The sequence below is a fragment of the Chiroxiphia lanceolata genome, chromosome 1 (genome assembly GCF_009829145.1).
Source record: "Chiroxiphia lanceolata isolate bChiLan1 chromosome 1, bChiLan1.pri, whole genome shotgun sequence".
NCBI lineage: Eukaryota > Metazoa > Chordata > Aves > Passeriformes > Pipridae > Chiroxiphia > Chiroxiphia lanceolata.
The window spans coordinates 76,045,902-76,071,222 of record NC_045637.1 but is presented as its reverse complement, the minus strand read 5'-3'; the positions used below and the strand labels follow the sequence as shown (position 1 = coordinate 76,071,222).

Genomic DNA, 25,321 nt, shown 5'->3' with positions numbered 1-25,321 from the left:
TGATTGTCTGGTAGTGATCCAACCATGTAGTGGAAGGGGTGTTCAGTAAATTCAACACTTGTATGAAGAGTTTTAGTGGACACTGAGTGTATTGCAGCTAACTAAGTAAATAGCATTTGGTATATGTTAAGAGTAATGAAAAATACTGAGTAGTAGCTCTTTTTTTCAGAATATGGATGCATAAGGGTGTTGTTGCATTCTGTAATTTCATACTTAAAACCTGAAAGTTTATCCTGTAATTTTTAATAGCCTTATTAAACATGTGTACTAGTATTGCTAAACAAATGTCTGTGTGTGGATAACATGTCTCTGACTCTCATTAAAAATTTGTGACCTAGTGGCAGTGCAAATATGCCTTGTCTGTTTAATGAGATTTATTCCTTTGATGACATAACTGCAGATTTCCAGTGAAGAGAAACAGTGGAAAATCTGGTTTGATAGTAAGAATCCCGAAGAAGAATTGGTTCCCAGTGGCTATGGTCAATCTCTGGACTGCTTCAGACATCTTCTTCTTATCAGATCGTGGTGTCCTGACAGGACCATAGCTCAGGTACTTTTATATAGCCAACATGGTCTATTTAGGTATCACTAGAATAAATAGTTACCAGATTGCAGTTCAGTGCTATTTTATGTAATGCTAAGCACCTTCCTGTAATGGACCATTACGTTGCATCTTCTGAAATTCATTTTAGAAAATTTATGCATTTGTTACAAGGGCAGCATAAGCAAAGTTATTCTAATGAATTGAACAAATATTATCCAATGATTTCACTGTGGAGATAGGATTTCTGCTGGAGTCACATGTGTTTATCCAGATCTCTTTATCAGTTCAGAAGGTACTTTTCAATGTCCTTGCTTACTCCCTGGAATTTTAGAAGTGTCCCCTTGTTAGGCTGAAGTAAAATATTTTAGTGAACTCAGTTGTCTGAGGGAAAAGGAAACATGAAAACAATTTAATTGAGGAACCATTTCCTGCATGGAAGAATTAGACCCATTTTAGAAAAATCTGTATTAAAGTCTGTTTGAAATTTTTAATTTAAAGCCATCTATTTAAAAAGAAGATAAGTATAAAACTGAAGGTTATTAAACAGACTATTTTAAAGAAAAATCAACTTCTAGGAGCCTATTTTTAATCCTTATCTCCATTGCAAAAGAAAAAAGCAATTGAATTGCTGGCAGTTCAGAGCAATTAATGACAAATTATTGAAATTGGAATGCATCAGTAAAAGCGTGGTATTAATTTTACGGATGCACATCTTTAGACATTGTGATTGGATTCACAGAAATCCCATAGGAAGAGAAGTCAGTAGGTTAAACAGTACTGTATAAAGACTATCTCTATGATGTGTGCTATATGACTGAAACAGATCATGCAAAATTAGTTCCTCACTACTGTTAATGGAGGCAAGATACAATTTCATCTTACAATTTTATGAAAACTGATAGTTCATCAAATGCTTAATGCTGAATCTTTTGTCTCTGAGAAATAACCCAGAGGTATTAAGGGGAAGATTTATCCAAGATGAAAGCATTGTAGGAGGAAAGAGTACAAGAAAGAGCATCTCAAAACTGTTTGAATGAGCCTTTCCTATTTCATAGAAAAGAAAGAACAATAATCTAAAACTTTTAAAGATAAATCAAAAAGAAATAAAAGAGATGATCTTCACCTGTTCCTCTGGATCTTTTACTTACTGATAGTTATTTTCATCATTACTACTGTTAATTCATTGTTTGTTTAACCATGAAGGTGGAAAAGGCCTAACAGCTTTGAAACCTGAAATCTTTAATACTTTCCTCCTTTTTTCCTAGATTTTAAGGCTAGGAGTCACACTGTCTAATGGAGATATGATATGTAAAAAATTAATTTTTTTCTGAAGTTTTAGAGAGGTTATTTTTTTATAGTGTAATTATAGGTCTTACATATAACAATATATGCAGATATTTGTAATATAATAATTATTTTTAAAATTTTAACTGGTCTTATAATGCTGTAAGAAATAACACCATCAAAGACAGTATGATGTATTGACATGTAAAAATAAACTTGTTGCATATTTTTATTTCTGGTATAAATTTTTATCAGCCTTTGCCCTTCAGTTGACTTATTGGTTTACACTGGGAAGAAAACTATTAAATGGTTAGGTCACAGTTTAAATTTACCCTTTTTAATATAGGCAAGAAAATACATCACTGAAACTATGGGTGAGAAATACGCAGAGGGAGTCATCTTGGATTTGGAGAAAACATGGGAAGAGTCAGATCCACGTACTCCCCTCATTTGTTTTCTTTCCATGGGCTCTGATCCTACGGACTCAATTACTGCTCTGGGAAAAAGACTAAAGACAGAAACGTGCTGTGTTTCCATGGGCCAGGGACAAGAAATCCACGCTCGTAAACTTCTACAGCAGACAATGGCTCACGTAAGTAACAAAAATCTGAATGCTTTTTGAAGCTGTATTAAACACTTAGAAATAAAAATCCTGTCATGAAATAAGGGTGTTTGGTGCATAGTTAATGCCAATGCAACAACCTATCTTTACTTATATAAATAAGTGTCTTAAGTGATAAAACTGTCTTTTCAGTCATTTAGTTGGCCATAACAAGCTTTTTGATACTATACAGATGTTTTTCATTGAAAATGGAGTGTTTTGCATATAAAATAGAGTTTTTGTTGTAGATTGCTGACTGATAAACATAGTTGAATTGATTTTTTTTTTTGGTTACATGACTAGTAAATATTCTTGAGCAAGCACTTCAGAACATTTTTTGGTTTGTATTTTTACTAATACAAATGCATTTTGTTAAATCGAGAAAATTAATTTCAAATATACTATTGATAGCTACATAAACTTGAGAAAAACAAGGTTGTGTAGCAAAATATTTTGTATTGCTGTAGTCTGGATTTGGACTTGGGAGGGGCCATCTGATAGCACAGGCATTTTACAAGTGAAACATGGAGCAATTAAAGAACAAAATTATCTGTATGAGAAAGAAAAGGTGAGATGTTCCAATTTAACATCACCCCTCAGGTGATAGTACTGCTGTGCCTGCTGATGTGAAAAAATTAAGTTTCTTACATTCTTGTGTTATGAGCTTCTTCCCTGTCTGTATAACCTATTTTTCTTTGACTTTTGCCTCTTGACAACTTGGTTCTTGTTTGACAACTTCTCATAAAGAGCTAATTAGCAGATCAGATGAAAAGAAACTCATTCAAAAATAGGGAGGAGGAGCACCTTTTGTTTAGTTAAGAGAAATGCAGTTATTTTCCCTCATTGACTCACATTTCCTCTTAATGGAGAGGTATATGAGATGTCTATATGTAGTATGGGAATTCATATGAGAAAGTTTGATACCTATTGATTGATAACAATAGATTAATTAAGTATGTATATGTGGCTATTTTCCGAGCCTGGTACACTTGTGAAGAACAAGGTTTAGCAGCTTCCTCTATGGAGCCACTCCTGAGCTCCCATATGTAAGCCAAAATTTATCAGTGTTTATCAGCAGTATAGTCATGGCAAGGTATGTTTTAAATGTACTGACATGGAAAAGGTAGAGATTTCTTGAGAAGAGCACATGGGACAAGTAAGGGCCACTTCTTTACATGAAAAAACCAAATAAGCTAACACCACCTCCAGAAGGAAAAGCCTGCATCTTAGCTCACAAAGAGTGATTTCAGTTTGTGAACAATGTTGATAACTTCATATTTTGTTGTTTTAAACTAGGGAGGTTGGGCACTTCTGCAAAACTGCCACCTTGGACTTGACTTTTTGGATGAGCTGATGGACACTCTAATAGAGACAGAGAATGTCCATGAAAGCTTTCGACTATGGATGACAACTGACATTCACAAACGGTTCCCCATCACCCTGCTTCAAATGTCTATTAAGTTTACCAATGAACCACCGCAAGGGCTCAGAGCTGGGCTAAAGAGAACATATGGTGGTGAGTGCTAGAATGGCAGTGATTTAAAACCAAATTTTGGACTTTGGTATTTTTGTGTGGTCATGTTACAGCCACTGATAAGCTAATATGAGGGACTGATCACAATTATGCCAGCACATAACTTGGTCCCTGTTTTGAGCTAGAAGTTCTGAAAATTAAGAAGAAGAGAAGGTCTGCTGAAGTTCTGTTGCCAGAACTAATTGGACAGCAAAACAGGAAATGCTTTTTCTTTTCTCAAATTTTGGCTTCTAGAATCTAGAAGTGTTCGAATCTTTGGTCTTCTTCTGTCTTTTGGCAGAAAAATGATGTGTTAATATTTGCTGGCAATCAAGTGCTCTTTACATTACATAAAGCAAAGGACAAAGAGTCTGTGTGGAAAGCAACTTTATGTGAATTCAACTAGTAGTAAATTGTGGGGTTTTTACCCTGAAGTTTACTCTTTTAATTTGAGCAACTTAATAACATGCTATAAACTGTCCCCAGCATAGAACACTTTGTGGGACAATAATTAGACTCTTGGGAGAGGCAGGGAGCCAACTTAAGATCTCTAGAGTGAGATTTTAGCACTGATTTGACGTAGTTTCAAAAAGGACTATCACTGTGATTCTTATTAAGTCCATTTACAATCAATAGGTGTCAGCCAGGATTTACTAGATTCCAGTAAAATGGTACAATGGAAACCAATGTTGTATGCTGTAGCCTTTCTACACTCCACTGTTCAAGAAAGGCGCAAGTTTGGATCTCTGGGTTGGAATATACCCTATGAGTTTAATCAAGCTGATTTCAATGCTACTGTGCGCTTCATTCAAAACCACTTGAATCGCATGGATACCAAGAAGGTAATGAATGCTTTTGTGGGGAAGGTATATTAAGATGATAGATCTTTCTAGTAGTGGAATGAATATAAATGCTTCCTAATAACTGAAATATAAGCATGATTTTAACTTGTTTTCTTTCCCCACAAACATTTAGTATTCCAAGTATACGTGTAATAGGGCAGCAGACTTAAATTAGATTTTTAATACAGTGCACCTTAAATTTCTGTATTAACCTGTATGTTAAACCCACCCCCCCCAGCCATCTCAGAAATATAAATTTTAGAAGTAAAGACCTTTTCAATGCTAATTACATCAATTAGTTAAAAATGGGTGACTGTATTTAAAATACTCTTTTTAGGGGATCTCCTGGAATACTGTTTGTTACATGATAGGTGAGATCCAGTATGGTGGTCGTGTGACAGATGATTATGACAAAAGACTCATGAACACCTTTGTAAAGGTTTGGTTCAATGAAAATACATTTAATCAGGAATTCAGCTTCTACAAAGGATACAGCATACCTAAATGTACTATGGTGGATCAATACCTTCAATACATACAGGTTGGTAAATGAAAGCTAATCACTTGTTTCTCATGAGTTTCTGATTCCCTATATTTTTCTTTTCTTCTGAGTGCCTGTATTTTGTCTTTTATTCATGGATTCTGTATTGATTTCTAGCATTCTGCATATCTATTAGTGACAACTAATTGTTTTCATCAATGTTATCATTGTCAAGACAGGAATATTTTCTTTTTCCTGTGGTTTGCTTGAGTGAGTTACCTAGAGGCACACAGTTATTAAAGAGGGCAAAAATGGAGTCCAGACATTGCGTACAACCTCACAGAAATAAAAGATGTAGATATATGAAAGAAAAAACTTACTATTAAAAGAGCACATGGATGTTAAAACTGAATTTGTTTGGTGTGATTTGGGCTGTGACACAACAAATAGACCACAGCAAGTTATTTCCCTAAGACTGAAGAAATCTAGCTTACTTTACAATGTAAGGGGGTTTTTTTTCTGTTTTTTATTTGGTTTTGCTGTATGTTGTTTTTTTGTTTGGTTGGGGTTTTTTTTTGGGAGGGTGGAATTTTTTATGATTAACTTATAAATCCATATCCAGTTGTGCTCTTCTTATATTTTACTATGTAGAGCCTTCCTGCTTATGACACACCCGAGGTGTTTGGTTTGCACCCCAATGCAGATATCACTTACCAAAGTAAAGTTTCCAAAGATGTATTGGACATCATCCTCAGTATCCAGCCTAAAGATAGCTCTGGTGGAGGAGGTGAAACCCGAGAGGCAGTTGTAGCCAGACTGGCTGATGATATGCTGGAAAAGCTTCCTGCTGATTATGTACCATATGAAGTGAGTTAATGAAAACCTGTCAAAAACATTTGCTTCATCTTACTTTTTATGGATAAAAAAAAAAAAACCAAACAGCTTTTTTCAAAGCATGTTTGAATTCATTCATACAGGCAATACTTCCAGAATATACTGTAGAGAAGTCTGACCAGACTCTTAATGTTTATAATGAGATCGCTAAATGTGGGCTGAAGTGCCTTTGTAAGAACTTTTTAAGAAATATTAAACCATTTAATGCCTATGTTGTCATTTGTACTATAGAGGAGGTAGAATCATCAGCTTTTGGCTGAGGTTATTGACACTATAAAATTTCTAGTTATGTTCATGCAGTTGTTAATTTGTTAACATTACTAACTTTTAATTAAAAATTTATCAGTGAGTTTGGTTAGAATACAAAATTACCTGGTAATATGATAATCCCCAAGCATTGCTGATTAATAGTGCTACTATGTTGAGGCAAAGTAGCTGGGACAATTACTCCTGATTGGTTTGTGCGAAGTGAACCTTGGAATTGTCTTTTGGAATTACATCTGAATGCCTTGAAATAGGGTTAACAGCCCACATGCTTTTTAAATGAGATTAGCTCATAGAATGATATACAGACTAAATCATGAGTTAGACTAAAACCACAGCCAATCTCATCATCCTAGATTTCTCTTGAACAAATCCTGTATTTCTGTCTTGCAGAGAATTCAAGGGAGGTGCCAAACTGACCATTTAAGTCCATAAATAAAAGTATTACATCCTAAAAATCATACTGGTGCCTAACCTTGACATAAGGCCAACTTTGTTTTTTCACTTTTATTGAAGGATCTTTGATTTTCTACCTACAGGTAAAAGAAAAACTAAAGAACATGGGACCTTTTCAGCCTATGAACATATTTTTGCGACAGGAGATTGAACAAATGCAGAGAGTTATTTCTTTAGTGAGAAGCACTCTGACTGATCTAAAACTCGCCATTGATGGGACAATAGTTATGAGTGAAAATTTGAGGGATGCTTTAGACTGCATGTATGATGGAAGGATTCCTGCTAGCTGGAAAAAAGTATGTGTACATCACTTGTTACGAAAAGAAAAAAAACCCTATTTCTGAAGAGCTAGATTCAACTTTTAGACTTATAGTAAATACTTTTTTTCAATCTGTGTTTTAAAAGTGTTAACCAGAACTGTGCAACTGCTGGAATAGATTTTGTGCTAAAATAAACGCAGTCAAAACAAGCCTTCTTTCATTTATAAAAATAGAAATGAATGTGGGGGTTGCAGGTATTTCCCATTTTAACAGCCTGTTGCATGTTGACAGGATAAAAAGCTAGAGAGAAGAGAGTAATTTAAAATGTGATGATGGATTTTAAAACATAGCGCCCACATTAGTGGACTACACTGGTGCTATTCTTTGAGTTTAAGACTTGTAGTCATATCATCACAGAATAGTAGACATTGGAAAGGACCACACTTGTGAAAGTGGGGTCAATTAAAGCAGGTTTCTCAGGGGTCTCCAGAATCAAGAGTCCTCAGTCTCTCTGGGCAACGTATTCCAATGTTTGATCACATTCACAGTAAAAACCAACCAATCAACCAGCCACCAGCCAACCAAATTAAAAAACCCCTTAGGTTTAAATGGAATTTCTGATGTATCATCTTGTACCCACTACCTTTTCTTCTATAACTGTCAAGGATCTGGCTTCATCTTCCATTCTCTACACACGAGGTATAAATATTTATAATATCTCCTTTGAGCCTTCTCTTCTCCAGGCTAGACAATTCCAACTCTCAGAAACTATTTTCAGGGACAGCTAGAGCTGTTGATGGCAACTGATGGAAAGAAAAACAGGCAGGTTTTTTCATTGTTTGTTTTTACTCACAAAGTGTTCTCATGGTACAAAACCTGGACCAAAGCAGATGCTTCACAGCACAACTATTCAGAGACAAACCTTATATCTCCACATTGTCTGAGATCAATTTTCCCTAGCTTTTTTTTCAGAGGAATAAAAAACCAGAATAGTTTTGGCAGAAATCATGTTATCTTGATTTATTGATCTTGGGATTAAAAAGACACGTATACTATTTTTCTTCCTAGTTTAAACAGCTATCTAATTTTGCAAAAATGTAATAAAATGGACAATTACTACGGAGAGCATTATGCATGTGTAAATGGAATGGTAGGCATGAATTTGAAGAGAGAAAGACTTTGCTTCGGGTTTCAGTAGGATGCAATATTTAAGCATCAGGTTAAAAGTCAAGATATGAAAGATGATCTTCAAATATGCTTTGCTAATATTATGTTGTTTACTACTATGTGAGCAGTTATCTTTTCTTGACATGAATATGCTATTTTAAAATATGTTTACTGTTTTTAGGCTTCTTGGGCTTCCAGTACTCTTGGTTTCTGGTTTACTGAGCTTCTAGAAAGAAATCACCAGTTTTACAACTGGATTTTTGAAAGTCGACCAAACTGTTTCTGGATGGCAGGGTTTTTTAATCCTCAAGGATTTTTAACTGCAATGAGGCAGGTAAAGTGGGTTTGAAGTCTCATTCTGCTTATATATTTTTTTACATACTTTTAAAAATAAAATATATTGTGCGATAAAAGATGAATTAAAACACTTGACTCCATCATGTCAGCGGGGAAGATACGTGACTATCTTAACATTTCTTGAGTGAACTGTTCTTCCTTTGCACATACTTTTTCAGTATTTCAACCACTAACATGTTAAAATATATTTCTGCATTGACCAAGATCCAAATAAGTAGGGGCTACCTTACAACATTATTAAGGTAGACTGGAGAATGATTGTCTCATGTTTCCATTGAAGTATCCTTGAAAATGGGTGTTAAGCCATTTATTTCCAACCCCCCTTTTTTTTTTTTTCCCCCTTCTCTTTTGCTCTGTGTTCAATACTTACCTGGCTGGAGATTGGGCAGAAAAGCTCTTCCCAATTCATCTTACATTTCCCTTCTATAGTTCAGTAGCTGATTCAGGCTCTTTTCACAAACTGGGAAAGACTTTGTTAGTGGATATGAGATTTGATGTATTTGATAATGTAGCTGTCAGCTTGGTGATTGTGTTGGTTGTTCAGCACGCTAGTTGCATTTGACAAATGGACTACTTTTTACATTAAAAGGAAGCAATAAATACTTGTGTTGGTCAACATAAAGGGACATATTGGAGAAAATAAGTGTCTGGAGTATGTAAATGGAAAAGAATACTCAGGTGGGAATATAATGGGACCTCAGGGATAAAAAGCAAACTTTTGGAGGAGAGAATGAAGATTTGTGGAGAAGGAAAAAATCTCCCCTCTTAGTGTAATCTGAAGTTCTGATTGGTGACTTCTGTTAAAATTGCAGGAATAGCCTTGGAATTATGTAACAAGATATTTCTTTTGAGTAAGCAGTCCTAAACCGCAATTTTCTTTTGCACCCAAGCTTGTGGAAAAGGTTTAGTAGAAGGATTTGAAAGAGTTGGAATGTACAGAACTTTCTGTTTCCATAAAAAGAGACTGTGGATACATAACAACCTAATATCCCAAGTAAATACCAAAGTGACTTTCTGGGCGTTGCTGTAAACGTGAATATCATAAAAAGTTGGGGTTTTTGTACGGAAGAGGATATGTTATGATCATACAATATAATTGCTGGAAAAAATGGTTCTGTGCATATGCGAAAGTGTAACCTTCTAACTTTTGTCTGGTTTGGGCAGGAAATAACAAGGGCTAACAAAGGATGGGCTCTTGACAGTGTAGTGCTGTGCAATGAAGTCACTAAATGGATGAAGGACGATATCACAAGCCCTCCTTTGGAAGGTGTCTATGTGTATGGGCTGTATTTGGAGGGAGCTGGCTGGGACAGAAGAAACATGAGACTGACTGAATCTAAGCCGAAGGTGCTTTTTGAGATGATGCCGGTTATAAGGATATATGCAGAGAATAACAGTAAGTAATTGTATTGCAAAGGATGTTATTTTGATAGAATTCATTATTTAACTACATGGAAATCTTTTGGGCTGTAGGGATTTCATGATGCTGTTGCTATTCATTGTATATATATAAAATCTTTTTCAATGGGAAGTCTTCCCAATCTTCCACTTAAAGTGTACTTTCAGGCTTCCTTTGTAATTGATTATGGGCACTTTTCCCCCTAATTAGATAGATACCTTCTGGTCTTAACGGTGTTAATAACTTTTTAACCCACTTACAGGTGAACTGTACATATTGACAATATGTGTCCCAGATTTAGAACATCAACATTCATATAAATAAACTCTGTAACCTCTGTAGCCTCTGTAACCTAAACCCAAATAGCCTCTTTCTCACATGCTAAATGAATGTTACATATATATATACAAAACATATAACCATGTATACACAACATAAAAGATATACATGGGGTTGTATATGTCTATATAAGGTGTTTATAGAGAACATGTTATATATGTAATGTGCATATTTATAAAAATGCATTTTTTCCTGGATAAGACTGCTTTTGAGCTAACAGAGGCAAGCAAGAGGTAGAGTGAGGTGGTGGAAAATGTTTTGTCTTTGAGGCAAAAAATGAATGTAAGAATGGGAAAGAAACTTGTGGGGCTGAAGGACAGTACTGTTATGTGAAAATGTGTAATTTGTGTTAATGTGGTGGTTTTTTCCATATAGAATAGGAAATGCTGTTGAATAGGGATGTAAAATAGGATAGAACTATCCACCACAGAAGGTAAAATTGGAGAAGTCTGTTGAAAAGCATTCCACCTCTAAAAGCAACACTTGGTTACATGCTGTTTTGAATAGTTGATCTTTTCTAAAAGGCATGATCAACAGCCAAGATGCTAAATAATGAACACTGAAGTACTGAACTATTGACTAGACCACTGTTCTAATTCTGAAGTGAAGTAGTTGACGACTTGTATTCTCGAATACTAAATGCATTTCAAAATAGGGCATTTTTTATTTTAATATATTGGTAAGGAGTAATATTCAGTGGGCAGATTGAACTAATAAGAATACTAATTACTCTAGTGAGTCCATTTACATTTCTTACCACATAGAGTTCCTATGTGCTGATTTTAAATCTTAAACCTACAGAAATTTCAAGCCACATATGGCCTTCAGCTGGCAATAGCACAGTAATGAACAGTGTGAGAATCCAGTAAAAGTGTTTCTTGGTGCTGATAGAGAGGAGTGTCTATTGAACTTTGACTCAGTTTTCCATATGCCTTGTGACCAGTCCCTTAGGGTCCTGTTTTGTCAACTTAGTTTAATTGCTTTTTATGTCTCTTCTGTCTTTTCAGCTGCAAAAGATCCACATTTGTATTCATGTCCAGTCTACAAAAAGACCAGTCGAACAGATGTGAATTACATTGCTGCTATAGATCTTAAAACTCGTCAGCCTCCAGAGCACTGGGTACTGCGTGGAGTAGCACTTCTGTGTGATGTCAAGTAACGTTAAAGAAAAAAAAAGTTTCCAAGAGTTCTTCTCTGTTTTTAAATGTAAAGAGCAATCTGTAGTTAGATATACAATTGAACACTTCTAAAAGTATTATTTCTAAGGCATAGACTCCATTATGATAATTTTACAAAATTGTTCTCAATAAAACTCTACAATAGGCTTATAAATGCTAAATCTTAGAATGATATTAGGTTTGATGTCTTTGACAAATCATGACAAATATTTAGTGTTCCTGTCTCCTAAATGCGCATAAACACTCCTCCTGTGTGCTTAATTCTACCTTGAATAAAGATTAATTGATTTGAATGTTGTTAATTTTTGGTAGTAAATATTCTTGTATCAGGAGGTTTTTTTTTTTTATTTTGGGTGTGTGTATCTATGGAAACTTAAGCCCAGTTGCTCATTCATATTAGTTGAAATTCCTCAAGATGATGTTCCAAGACTTATTTCCTAGCTGATAGTTTTTAGCTTGCTTGCTGTCTAAATAAGGAAGGTGACACTGGAAAAATGTCACACGTGTTTCACTACTTGGAAAACAATGTCATTGTGTTACATAGGAAAACAAGCATTTGACAGCTGCCAGAATCCTTGTTCTCTTTTTCATGACTTATAAGTATGTAATGGATAGGAAGAAAATAGTTCCATAAGAATGACTGAATATTTTTTTGTGTACCACTATACCAGATTTGAGTCAATCTTCATCAAGGTTATTAGTAGATGGGGTTCTGTTTTTTTTTTTCTTTCTACTTCTTTACTTATGTGCTGCAGCCTTTTTTGTTGTCTCAGCTAAACAGAAAAATTTTCATGTAGGAATACATCTTAAAAGAGAAATGTTGGAAGCTTCATTTATTGGACACTTGGCTTCACACATCAAGTAGAGTTATTTAATCATTAAAATGCCAGTGTATTTTTGCTGCTGAGTTCAGTAGGTTGTGTATCTTAGTGGTCCACTAGTCATTCCCGATAATGGCTACTGCAGAAGAGGAAGCAATAAAAACCAGTATTCCTGGTGCATCTGTCATTCATAAATGCTGCAATCGAGAAGCTGTTTTCAGTTTTATCTCAAATCAATACAGGGAGATTTCAGCATTCATTTCTACAGTCAAAAAACCCTTATACTACAGTTATAAAACTTAGGTGGAACATTGATACTGTCAAAAAAATTCTAGTTGTAGAGGTCTTTCCATCTTGGAATTATTATTATTATAATATATTATTATAATAATTATTATTATAAGTCCTTCTGTGGAAAGGAATTTCAATAAAACAATCAACCCTGGTGTGTTACAGAACTGGATGTATAGAACTGTTTGGCTTTGCTATTGGTGCTGAATGGATTGCTCAAGAAATACCATTCACATACTTCAATTGTGCAGCTATTAATCATTCAGCATTATAAAATTTAGGGTCCAGAAAAATTCAGGATTACAGAAGGTATTCTCTATATGTCTTTCTGATATTGAGCATGTTAAATACATGGATTTTGGAGAATATTTAAAAACAAATGTTATACAAATTTATATTGGAAATTAATGGTAAAACAACCTTCTGAATAAGGTGAAGACATTAGAGCTTCATCAGAATCCTTTGAAATCCCTTATAATTTTAAAAGTATTTAAAATAAGCATATTCTGTGATTCTGTGATTTTATTTTTCAGCCATCACGTTTACATTGCACAGGCGTTGTAGGTGTATACAAATATCTGAAGGCTTTTAGAACACATACAAGGCTTAAAAAACCAATGCTGCAGAGGTGGTTTCATATGCGAAAATTGCTTATCGGTTGTGTTAAATTAAAGGTCTATTAAACACATGAAATAAAAAGATATAGTTCTTGATATGTCTGTGATTGCAAGATGTACTACTCACCAGAGCTTCTGGCATCTTTTAATCAGCTAATATGCGGCTTTTCCAATGATGGTACTCCTCTATAACTTTTGTTCTTATAATAAAATTAATACATCCAATGTAAGTAATAATGTATTATAAGTTTCTGTATATTAATATAGAAAAATTAAAATCTGGGCTTTTAAAACTAAAAAGCAAATACATGTTACCAATCTCAGCTTACCTGTGAAGTCTGCACATAAAAGTAGAAATTTCTTGCATATTCAATTGCTTGCATATTCAATCTTTTAAAGAAATATCTAAACCAAAAAACTACTGAACGAACACTAGAAAAGCTGGCAGAAGAAAGAGTGGGGAAAAAGGACATGGTTAAAATATTTTTTGGTTAGAGCTATTGTTTGAAAAGGATACTGCCCTTTAGCTTTTTAATGGAGCTATTTTTGCACTGCAATCACTGTGAGAACTGAAGTAGTTATTTTAGGTTTTGCTGTCAGAGAGTATGAGATATCCTACTTTGGCAAGAAAAACAACAGATGTTTGCTGATGTAAAAACATGATTTTCTTTCAAAGGTGCTATCTTAGAACAAGAAAATCTGCGCACAAAAAAAGAAGAGTTAGGAAACTATGAACCACTCATGAAAAGAACTTAACATGACTTAACAGAAGGCAGTGTAACACTGTTTTTACATGAGTTGCTTGCAAATAATTTAGTTTTCAGTTTCTGTTAAACTGCCACAAGAATGAAAGCCGATATATATAACTCCTCTCTCAAAGCCTCTCCTCCATAAACTTGTATAACTCGAGTAGAAATTGTAATTTTTTGAGAAAAATGTAACCTGGAATCCTTTTGGTTTGTAACTCACCTTCCTATATTATACATCACATTATGCTTTCCTCTATTTAAGCTGAATTAGTCCCTATCTACTCTGCTTGCTCTGTGTGAACTGTGATTTCAGCAAAATAATAATGGCTTAGTTTGGGAAGATCACTGTAGGGAGTTCATCTTATCTTTCTTTTCTAATCTGATCAATATATACCTGGAAAGTGTCAACTGATGATTCAGCTCATAAACACTGTACAAGATTGTGATGAGAGTCTTATGCAAAGAATGTCTAGAAGTGCTTTGTGAAGTGAGATGTGCTCAATTCAACTTCCTTCTTTGAGCCATGATTTTAAAAACTCGGTTCCTTTGTGTTAACTTTCAGTATTTAGAGGGGGCTTATAAGAAAGATAGGGAAAAGCTTTTTAGTAGGGCTTGTTGTGGTAGGACAAGGGATAATGGTTTTAAACTGAAACAGGGTAGATTTAGATTAGTTATAAGGAAGAAATTTTTTACAATGAAGGGGGCGAGACCCCTCTCTGGGTGGGTTGCCTAGAGAGGTGGAGATGCCCCATCCCTGGAAACAGTCAAGGCCATGTTGGATGGGGCTCTGAGCAACCTGATCTACTTGAAGATTGCAGGGGGTTGGACTAGATGACCTTTAAAAGTCACTTCCAACCCAAACCATCCTATTATTCTACGATTTTATAACTTGCATAAATCAGTACTGTTAATGTTTTGCATAAAATGTGTGAATGAGACAAAATAGTAATAATTGCAACCAAAGATCAAATGTCTTTGTGCTATCCAAGAAAAAAATGTTTACTTCACGTCACCCATAAAATGTTTTGCATTTCTTCTTGGTGCTGCATTGTGGAATAGTAAAGCTCAAAAATGTACATCATAGAAGAGTTACATGTTGAATTTTCATTTTAAGCATTTAGAAGATATTTTATCATTCTGGAAAAAAGGAAGCCAGCAAATAAGCAACTTTTGCAATCATCAAACACTTGACGTATGTTTTCCTTTTTGCATTTTGGTCTGCAAATTCAGCAGAGTAATCCTTACTTCACGAAGGCAAATAAAGCTGTTCTTTATTCTCTCAAAGCAAGATATGTCAGGTTAGTTATATTTGAAGTTCAGTATGTTTGTTCCTTGGATAAAGTGAGAAGCCAATTAAGAAATGCATGATCTATGCATAACAGAGGAAATTTCACAACACCAGGAGGTATGACAGAGCATAATGGAAATTAAATCCTTGTGAAGAGACATGCTGGTTGTGATCTTTGAATTACAAAAATTTGATCAATTGGCATTAGTATCAAACTGTGTTATGTCAGCATATGAAAAAATATGCTTGATCCCTACATACTAAATAAGAAATGTAATACTGAGTTGAGCTTTGCTTTTGGGCAGATTTCAGCCTAAAATCCTTTTGAAAATTAAAAAAGTAATAGTACAGGAGCTAGTTATATTTGCTGGATGAACTCGTGTATTTGCTGAATGAAGTCTTGTACTGCCAGAGATCTCAGAATATCACTTCAGGAATAGGACAATCTGTGTTGAATGAGTCCTTATGTTTGAGAAGAAGAAGAAAACCTGGCAAAAAAGGGAATGGGAAGGACCATGTGTGAAAGCTCAGGTGAATCAGAATCTTCTCAATATATTAATGTATATTTTATTTGCTGAAATAGTTAAATTTTAGGGAAAATGCTTTCTAGGTCTTTTACTTGTAAGTAGGAATGTTGTGGTATCACAGGATTGTTGAGGCTGGCAGGGACCTCTGGATGTTATCTGATCTGAACCTCTGCTCAAACAGCCTCTCCTAGAGTTGGCTGCTTAGGGTTTTGTCTAGGTAGCTTTTGAATTTCTCCAGAGAGGGGGTGCCACGGTCCGAGGGGGAGGGGAGAAGGATCGCGGCACTGCACGAAGAGGTCCGACGAGGTCTGAGGTTGCAATGCTACTTTATTGAAAGTGTGCGAGGCTTTTATGAGTTCTGGTGTGAAATGCACCAGAAAATGGGGTGGAGCATGAGACAGACAACCAGGGAAACGAATAGGGATAGGGACTCAGGTGAAGAGGGAAGAACGTGGGAGGAACCGGGGAAGGAAAGGGCGAATGGTAGCTCTCTCCTCTCTGCAGCTTCTTCAGCCAAGCAGAGGGGGAAGCAGGGAGCAGGCACCACGAGGCATGTCTGGACATGCCTGGGCAGTTACAACTGTAGGGGAAATCATACAGTGTATATATTTGTAAACACATAATAACTGTAAAGTCCATATAATAAAGTCCTTTCATTCGCTGTATATCTTTTTCCATTCCTGAAACCGTTCCCATTCTGGTTCTTGCTCCTCCACAAGGGGGGAAACACAACTGCTCTGGACAACCTGTGCCAGTGCTCAGTCATCCTCACAGTAGAAAAGTGTTTTCTGATCTTCAGGGAGAATTTGCTGTGTTTCAGTTTGTACCCATTGCCTCTGGTCCTGTCACTGGGTACCACTGAAAAGAGCATGGCTCTTGTCCTCTTTGCACCCTCCCTTCAGGTGTTTACATAGGTTAATAAGATTCCCCCTGAGTTTTCTCTTCTCCAGGCTGAACGGTCCCAGCTCTCTCAGACTTACCTTATGGGAGAGATGCTCCAGTCCCTTTATTAGACTACTGGCCTTTCATTGGACTCTCTCCAGTATCTCTGTAGATTTTATGGCAGATTTCTTTTACAAGAGCTGACATATGTTTGGTTCCTGACTACATTTGTGTCATATCAGCGGGTATTTAAAATACAGCGGGGCAATTGGTTTGCTATTCCAGGTTTTGTACTGTTGTGCTTTTACCAGAAACATTTATTCAAGTGAATCAAAAAGTGTATTCTATATAAAGGGGTGGTGTGCCTGCCTCTTTAGTCTGGTTAATACACTGCTGGTTGGCTGCATTGTAAAGAAAATTTGTAATTTAAAAAATGTGTTTCTTTGATGTAAAATTAAAATACATTACTTTGTTTGTAATGCCACCTGTATATTGAACTATAGAACACTTACTGAGATTGGCAATATGTTATGCAGGTGCTGGATGTTAGACATGTATAATGTACTTGTGTTTTTCTCACACTAGATAGGAAAGTTTCAGGAGTACATTGTGGTACCAATTATTGTATCAAAGCTTCTAGAACTCTGTTACCATTCCGAACTGTCCTAATGGCTTAATTGCATGGTAGATGTTGCCTACGACTATACTACAAGCAGCAGTATTTGACAGTTTATGTTGAGGAATTGGGCTCATCTGGAATTTTGAAGTTCTCTGTGAATTTAGGCACATCAGTTTTTTTTTCTTTTTCTAGTATCGGTGCATTGAGAATATGGAAATCAGGTATGTTCCAAGAATTAAATTGTTGGTATTTGCAAAAGGCTCTGACAGTTAAAAACATCAAAACAGTACAAATACCTTTATTTTTAGACAGTTGTTGCAGCTACTGCATCTTGCACCTGATGAGTTTACAAGCCAAGCTATGGCAATGGGACAGTCAATAAAATCATCTTCATGCATCTTCTCAAGAAGGAATTGCTCCTTACATTAAGTGGAGATAAGAGAGATCTGAGGAGGGATCAAGACTATTGAAATGAGAACAAAGCAGTTTCTGTCATTCATCTGAACAAGGTTAAGGCTGGGGAGGGAAAGCTTTAGAAATAAAAGCAACTCTACTCCTGAACTTGCTAGATAAAATAATCTTGTCTGGTTTGTTTCTCTCCTCATCTTTTCTTTTCTTTTCTTTTCTTTTCTTTTCTTTTCTTTTCTTTTCTTTTCTTTTCTTTTCTTTTCTTTTCTTTTCTTTTCTTTTCTTTTCTTTTCTTTTCTTTTCTTTTCTTTTCTTTTCTTTTCTTTTCTCTTTTCTTTTCTTTTCTTTTCTTTTCTTTTCTTTTCTTTTCTTTTCTTTTCTTTTCTTTTCTTTTCTTTTCTTTTCTTTTCTTTTCTTTTCTTTTCTTTTCTTTTCTTTTCTTTCCTTTCCTTTCCTTTCCTTTTCTTTTCTTTTCTTTCCTTTCCTTTTCTTTCCTTTCCTTTCCTTTCCTTTCCTTTCCTTTCCTTTCCTTTCCTTTCCTTTCCTTTCCTTTCCTTTCCTTTCCTTTCCTTTCCTTTCCTTTCCTTTCTTTTTTCTCTTTTCTTTTCTTTTCTTTTCTTTTCTTTTCTTTTCTTTTCTTTTCTTTTCTTTTCTTTTCTTTTCTTTTCTTTTCTTTTCTTTTCTTTTCTTTTCTTTTCTTTTCTTTTCTTTTCTTTTCTTTTTTCTCTTCTGTTCTCTTCTCTTCTTCTCCTCTCTTCTCTTTTCCTTTTCTTTCTTTTCTTTTTTTTTTTTTTTTCAGCGGGAATATATTATTTCCTTGATTATACTGTTTAAACCCCATAATTATTGTTATAATGGTAAATGTAGAAGTAATAATTTTGAATATATGAACTGCAATTAATTAAAATCTTAGTAAATGATTCATTTTGTTTTATTAACCAATAGCAATAATCTTTTGCATTTCAAGCCAAACCAAATCAGTTATGAAAAATACTAAATGAGTGTAGAATAAAAGCAAACTTGTAATAAAAAGAGTATATTTTGCAAGATAAAAGTTTTCATTTATTTTTTGATGACAGTGGTTTTATTTGAAATTTAGCAACAGAAAAATCACTTAGGAATTTTAAAGTGATTGTTTATTAAGTTGTGTAATAGTTTGAGTTTGAAATTTATCACGAATAGAGACCTGTGTCCAGTCAACAGAGCTGAGCAGCAACCGAAGCTGACTGACCATGGCCCTGTCAGCTCTGTGGCAGCGTTGTGTGAGCTGGAGCTCGACCACAGCCCAGCTCCTGCAGGCATTCATCTCTCCTGGAACCTTCTGCCCCACAGGTGAGGACAGAACCTGAACCCGAAAGCCCCCGGACGCACGGTGGGGACATTCACAGCCCTTGCTCCCCTGCCTCTTCCCCTCCTCCTCCTCCCCAGTCCTCTGAGCGCCCGACACCCCCCGACTGGCATATGATCTCAGGCAGTGATCATGTTGCGAGCTGTGACATCTCGCAGCGATGTCCCCATGGAGGAGGACACCTTCCCGAGGGCTGACATCTCCCTGCCCAGTCACAGCACTGCCAGCCACCCAGGCCCACTCCACGGCCAAGCCATTGGGGCCCCTGGGGTGACTCCAGCCAGCGAGAGTGTGCTGCGTCGCAGGGTCCTGCTGAAAGGGACTCGGAGCCACTTGGATTGCTCCCAGGGAGCCATGGGCACCAACCGGGATGGTCCCAGCAGCGTCCCAATGCCCACGGACCATTGTGTCCTCACCACGCTCACAGAGAAGAAATTTTTTTCCAGAATCCCATCTAATCGTGCCCACTGCCAGTGTGAAGCCATTCCGCCTTGTTCTATCACTGCAGTCCCTCCTAAATAGTCTCTCCTAGCCAAGCCTTCTTGGTCCTGCCTGTTGTGTTGCAAAATTTGCAAGCTGATGTTGTGCCAGGTGGCACCAGCCAAGGGCTGACCCGGGTGCAGGACCTTGCACTTGAGGTCTGAGGTCGCTGGCTTTGCTCAGCCTGGAGGAGGCTGAGCTGAGATCGCATGGGGGGGCTGCAGCTTCCCGCCAAGGGGCAGCAGCGATTTCTGCTCCGTGTGACCAGGGACAGGACCCCAGGGAATGGCTGGAGCTGTGTCGGGGGAGGGTTAGGTTGGATATTAGGGAAAGCTTCTTCCTCCAGAGGGTGGTCGGCCACTGGAACAGGCTCCCCAGGGCAGTGGTCTTGGCCCCAAGGCTACCAGAGCTCAGGGAGCGTTTGGACAACGCTCTCAGGCACGTGGTGGGGTTGCTGGGCTGTCCTGTGCAAGGCCGGGAGTTGGACTGGACCATCCTTGTGGGTCCCTTCCAGCTCAGGATATTCTGGGATTCTAACTCTTTGGTTAACCCTTCCTCTCCCCACGAAGAGCTGGCAAAGCTGTTGGGGGTGGGGCAGAACAAGGGAAGCGCCAGCACTGTTGCTGCCTCTATGACACGACAGCGGGAGCCCCAACATTCCGTCCCTGGAGACACTTTAAGAGGAGCGTCCAGACCCGGGTCCAGTCAACAGAAGTGAGCGGCCGCCGAAGCTGACTGAGCATGGCCCTGTCAGCTCTGTGGCAGCGTTGTGTGAGCTGGAGCTCAGCCATAGCCCAGCTCCTGCAGCCGTTGGTCTCTCCCGGAACCTCCTGCCCCACAGGTGAGGACAGACCCTGAGCCCGAAAGCCCCGGGACGCACGGCGGGGACATTCACAGCCCTTGCTCCCCTGCCCCTTCCTCTCCTCCTCCTCAGTCCTCTGAGCGCCCGACAGCCCCCGACTGGCATGTGACCTCCAGCGTTTGCTCTTTCTCGCAGGATCAGCCAACCTCGGCCAACAGCCTGGCCAGAAGCAGCAGCCCTTGCCAGCTCCCTCTGCCCCAGCAGCAGGTATGGCAGTCCCATCTGCCTTGACCCCTTGGCATTCCCTGCCCCCTAGCCCCTCCAGCCCCCAGGCCTGCCCTGGCTCCTCCAGCCCTGCCGGCACCTCCGGCAGCCGCAGCACCCCTGTCCCCCTGCCAGCTGGGGCCCCTTGGCTCAGCACGGCACGGCAAGCAGACCTGGCATTGCCTGGGCCACCTGTGTTCAGGCAAGATGGTTTAGAGGATCTTGGGGCCGTTGCTGCCATTTTGCCGTCCCCTGTGCAACCCCATGGCTGTGGCACAGCAGCTCACCCCGCAGGGATGGTCCCTCACTCAAGCTCCCACTCAGTCTGTGTTCCGGGCTGGCTCAGCGGGTGCCCCAGGAGACTCTCCTAGCCCCGAGCCCCCCCATCTCCCTTCTCCCCTGTGCACGTGTGCCAATGGCTCCGGGCAGTGACTGCTCCAACCCGCACCCGTATCTTCTGCTCGGCAGGGACACGGACTCAGCTGCCTCCACCAACCCCCTTGGCAAGCAGCCATGGCATTGCTCCTCCATCAGGCAATGCCCGGGGGAGGATCCGGGGCTGCAGGAAGCCCCTGGCCCCAGTCCCACCAGTGCGGGACACGCAGCACGGCTCAGCCAAGCCCTCGGGGACGCCCCTGGGCAGTGGCAGCCCTCCGGACACCAGCGTCCCCATGGATTTGGACACCACCCCAGGTCTTGACATCAGTCTGGGCAGTGATGTCTCCATGGATGAGGACAGCCCGTCAGGCCGTGACCTCTCGCTGGCCAGCGACGTCAGCATGGACGAGGACAGCCCGTCAGGCCGTGACCTCTCGCTGGCCAGCGACGTCAGCATGGATGAGGACAGCCCGTCAGGCCGTGACCTCTCGCTGGCCAGCGATGTCACCATGGACGAGGACAGCCCGTCAGGCCGTGACCTCTCGCTGGCCACTGACGACCCCATGGATGGTGGCTCCCTCCCAGGCAGCGATCACGTTGCGAGCTGTGACATCTCGCTGAGCAGCGATGTCCCCATGGAGGAGGACACCTTCCCGAGGGCTGACATCTCCCTGCCCAGTCACAGCACTGCCAGCCACCCAGGCCCACTCCACGGCCAAGCCATCGGGGCCCCTGGGGTGACTCCAGCCAGCGAGAGTGTGCTGCGTCACAAGGTCCCGCTGAAAGGGACTCGGAGCCACTTGGATTGCTCCCAGGGAGCCGTGGGCACCAGTCGGGATGGTCCCAGCAGCGTCCCCATGCCCACGGACCATTGTGGCACCAGTGGCACAAGCCCCCAGCCCAAGAACACCTCGCTCCGCCCGCCCAAGAAGATGCCGCCCACTGACTGCAGTGTCCCCAAGCCTTCCAGAGCCGTCCTGAGCACGGGACACTGCAACGCGGGCGGCACCAAGCCTCAGGACCCTCAGCAGGGTGTGGGCACGGGCCTGCCACCGCCTCAGAGCAGCATGTCACCAAGCAACATCGCTCTGGAAAGGCGGGGCACGAAGAGGAAGAGGGGCTCTGGGCCAAGCCCTGGGAGCAAGTGCAAGGCTCCCGCAGTCCGGGCTGGGGCAGAAAGTTGTTGAGGGACAGATCGTTTGGGGATCTGTCCCGGGGGGAGGGACAGATCGTTTGGGGATCTGTCCCGGGGGGAGGGACAGATCGTTTGGGGATCTGTCCCGGGGGGAGGGACAGATCGTTTGGGGATCTGTCCCGGGGGGAGGGATAGATCGTTTGGGGATCTGTCCCAGTGGGAGGGATAGATCGTTTGGGGATCTATCCCAATCTGAGGGAGGGAGGGTGTTTGTGTAGATAGGGATGTAGATAGGGATGTAGATAGAGATGTAGATAGAGATGTAGTGTAGATGTAGGTTATCAATTAAAAGATTTTATTCCATAACCTGTCTGTGTCTGCATGGAATGGGGAGGGAGTGCAGGGCGGCAGCGGGAAATGGTACCAAGCAGATCCACCAAGGCTCAAAGGGCTCCAAGGGCACCCAAAGGGCACTCCAGGCCTGAGTCAGTGCCGGAGGTGCAGGCATTCATGGAAGGTCCCCTTCCCCTGGGGAAGCAGCCCTTTGGCGGGGGAGCCAGGGCAGAGAGGTCCGTGCAGGACTCACGCACACGGCCCCACACCGAAAACAGCCCTCAGCACAGCCTGGGCACCGTCCTCCCACTCTGGGGCTTTAGGAGGCTGCTCCCGCTGCTCCCAGTGAGCTCACCATGTCCCCGGTCATCCCACTGCAGCCCCAGACAGAGCTCCCCCAGGCTGCCCCGGGGCTGCACTGGACAGGGTTGGTAAGGGAGAGGGAAGAATGTGCTGGGAACCATAATGCAGGGCCTCACAGAAGTCCAGGGAGATGACATCCGTAGATCTCTGGGAGGCAGCACTCGGAACGTATGGAGCTCTGTCGAGGGGTGGACGGCGAGCCACTCGGCAGTCGATGGGTCAGGATCAAAAGGCAGGCCGGGGATGGGGACACTGCTGAGGGCGCTGCGGGGACACCGCGGGCCTCCTGAGCAGCAGCAGGATGGGGATGAGAGTTCTACGGGCAGCTTGAAGCTGCCTCCAAGTCACAGTCCCTGGCTCTCGTGGGGCATTCAGCTGAGAGCAGCTGGAAAAGCAACAGAGCCGAGCACAAACAGTCCCGGAGGTTCCTAGAAAGCAGTGGCGACAGCTTCCCGACCCAAGGGGGTGGTGCCTCTCACAAGCAATGCTGTGCTGCTCCACCTCATCCTAACACACAGGAAAGGCCTTGTTGGAGATGGGAAGGTAAGGGACAGCCTTGGCTGTCGAGACCATGGGACTGTGGTATTCTGAAATTCCAGGTATTGGGAAACACATAAATACCAGGAGACAGAGGAGCTAACTAAGAAGGATAAACTTTTATTCCAATGAAAGGCAGAGTTCGCTGAACAAACCTCAGTGAGGCCTCTCAACTCAGCGGAGGTCGCAGCCCCCTTTTATCCCCTTCGCCCGGAGCGCTGCTCCCTCCCCAGCGTTTCTCCACTGGCTGACATACTCCGGGGTTACAGGCTTCCCCGACACGCCTGCTCTGTGTCCCCCATTATGTCCCTCGGAGGGGGCTGGGAAGGTCAGGGGTGCTTTTCAAACTGGAGGCCACAGCACGCTTCAAAACGGAGGACGTGGCCACCTGAGACCTTTTTTCTCTGCTGCTGATCGGTCCCCCTGTCTCTGGGCAAAGGGCACCACTTGGTAGCCAACAGTTGAACCACCAGTAACTTACCGCTTCTTACTGCGAACTGCGACTACCCTACAAACTTTGCAAGCACACTTTCTTCTTCGTAAGGGTGGAGTTGAGGACTGGGGGAGGAGGAAGCAGGGCAGCATGGAAGATCAGAACCACGCACCTCAGGAGAGCTGACTTGAGCCTCCTCAGAGATCTTCCTTCTTGTCTGACGTCCTTTTTTCCCCTCACTCGCTGCTCTAACCCCACCAACGCGATTTGCTGCACACCCTATCTCCTAAGCCACCGCCCAGCTAGTCTTTCTTGATGGACCGAGCTCCTTGTTTCCCTTTGCCCTTCTCCGAATGCCAGGGAATGGGAAACACCCTCATTTGTATGGCTGGGCTCTTGCTGCCCAGCCTCACTTTCTGCAACAGTTTCACAGTTTTCAATCTGCTCCTGTCCCTGTTTCTTTTAATGCCCAGATTTTCTCCAAAACAGCCAACTGACACACATGCAATCACTATGCCCAGAACTGCCAGGAGAACTCCACCAGTTCAGCGGCTCAGGTGGGCAGAAGCTATCTTGCATATAGCCTTGTCCGCTTTGAACCTCAAGATTCCACGTGAGGAGCCAGATGCTGAGCACCCCCAAAGAACCCCCTTTCCTAGACCAAATCTCCAGCCGCAGCAGATCACAGCACACACCTAAAGCGCCTTTGACCGTGATCTGACAGAACCCCCTTCTTGTTGTCCACGCTCTTGTCTTCCCATGGAATGGAGAGCAGAAAAAGACTCTCCCGTGTAAGGCCAGAACAGCCAGGTTTACGGCAGAGGCAGAGAAACTGCCCTACCCCTGCCTCCAGGATGGTGAGCCTGCTCCAGGATCCTTCCATCGGGCAGTTTTGGGTGCACTGTGTGGTTTTGTATCAATGTATATCGCTTTCAGCGATGTTAACTTCCAGTGGTGAGAAGTTATGAGATTAGTCCCCGGAATGAGGTGATGACCTTCTGCAACAAGAGTTTGACTTTGAATGGCCAAGGTTTTTATTCCCCTCCTGCTTTCTGCAGGTGCCCCCTGTTTTTCGAGACTCCTAGACTCCTAGAAGAGTTTGTGTTGGAAGGGGCCTTAAAGCTCATCTAGACAAGGTTGCTCCAAGCCCCGCCCAAGCTGGCCTCGAACACTTCCAGGGACGGGGCAGCCACGGCTTCTCTGGACAACCTGTGCCATGTCCTCACCACGCTCACAGAGAAGAAATTTTTTTCCAGAATCCCGTCTAATCGTGCCCACTGGCAGTGTGAAGCCGTTGCCCCTTGTTCTGTCACTGCAGTCCCTCCTAAATAGTCTCTCCTAGCCAAGCCTTCTTGGTCCTGCCTGTTGTGTTACAAAATTTGCAAGCTGATGTTGTGCCAGGTGGCACCAGCCAAGGGCTGACCCGGGTGCAGGACCTTGCACTTGAGGTCTGAGGTCGCTGGCTTT

General features: G+C 41.2%; 2 protein-coding genes across 12 annotated transcripts in view; both read left to right on the top strand.

Annotated features, from left to right (window-relative positions):
* The window catches only part of DNAH5 (dynein axonemal heavy chain 5), a 113,885-nt gene extending 102,004 nt beyond the window's left edge, over positions 1–11,881 (top strand). For all 8 annotated transcript variants that reach the window (XM_032699993.1, XM_032699965.1, XM_032699974.1 and 5 more), the window contains 10 exons: positions 401–550; positions 2,175–2,420; positions 3,726–3,945; positions 4,579–4,784; positions 5,122–5,325; positions 5,917–6,132; positions 6,963–7,175; positions 8,488–8,640; positions 9,828–10,059; positions 11,409–11,881. In XM_032699993.1, the coding sequence (XP_032555884.1) occupies positions 401–550; positions 2,175–2,420; positions 3,726–3,945; positions 4,579–4,784; positions 5,122–5,325; positions 5,917–6,132; positions 6,963–7,175; positions 8,488–8,640; positions 9,828–10,059; positions 11,409–11,560 (1,992 nt within the window). In that variant the 3' untranslated portion in view covers positions 11,561–11,881. The remainder of the gene's footprint in view (positions 1–400; positions 551–2,174; positions 2,421–3,725; positions 3,946–4,578; positions 4,785–5,121; positions 5,326–5,916; positions 6,133–6,962; positions 7,176–8,487; positions 8,641–9,827; positions 10,060–11,408) is intronic.
* An 8,422-nt stretch (positions 11,882–20,303) lies between these two features.
* Positions 20,304–22,521, top strand: LOC116780335 (cell surface glycoprotein 1-like). 4 transcript variants are annotated; one of them, XM_032675212.1, is made up of 4 exons: positions 20,304–20,450; positions 20,607–20,678; positions 21,144–21,422; positions 21,531–22,521. In XM_032675212.1, exons 1-4 carry the CDS (start codon positions 20,351–20,353, stop codon positions 22,238–22,240), a joined length of 1,161 nt encoding a protein of 386 aa, XP_032531103.1. In that variant the 5' UTR covers positions 20,304–20,350; the 3' UTR covers positions 22,241–22,521. The 4 variants fall into 4 exon arrangements, with proteins under 4 accessions (XP_032531103.1, XP_032531094.1, XP_032531084.1 ...); XM_032675203.1 differs by having other exon boundaries at positions 21,144–21,530; positions 21,585–22,521; XM_032675193.1 differs by having other exon boundaries at positions 21,144–22,247; positions 22,282–22,521.
* Positions 22,522–25,321: the final 2,800 nt, after the last annotated feature.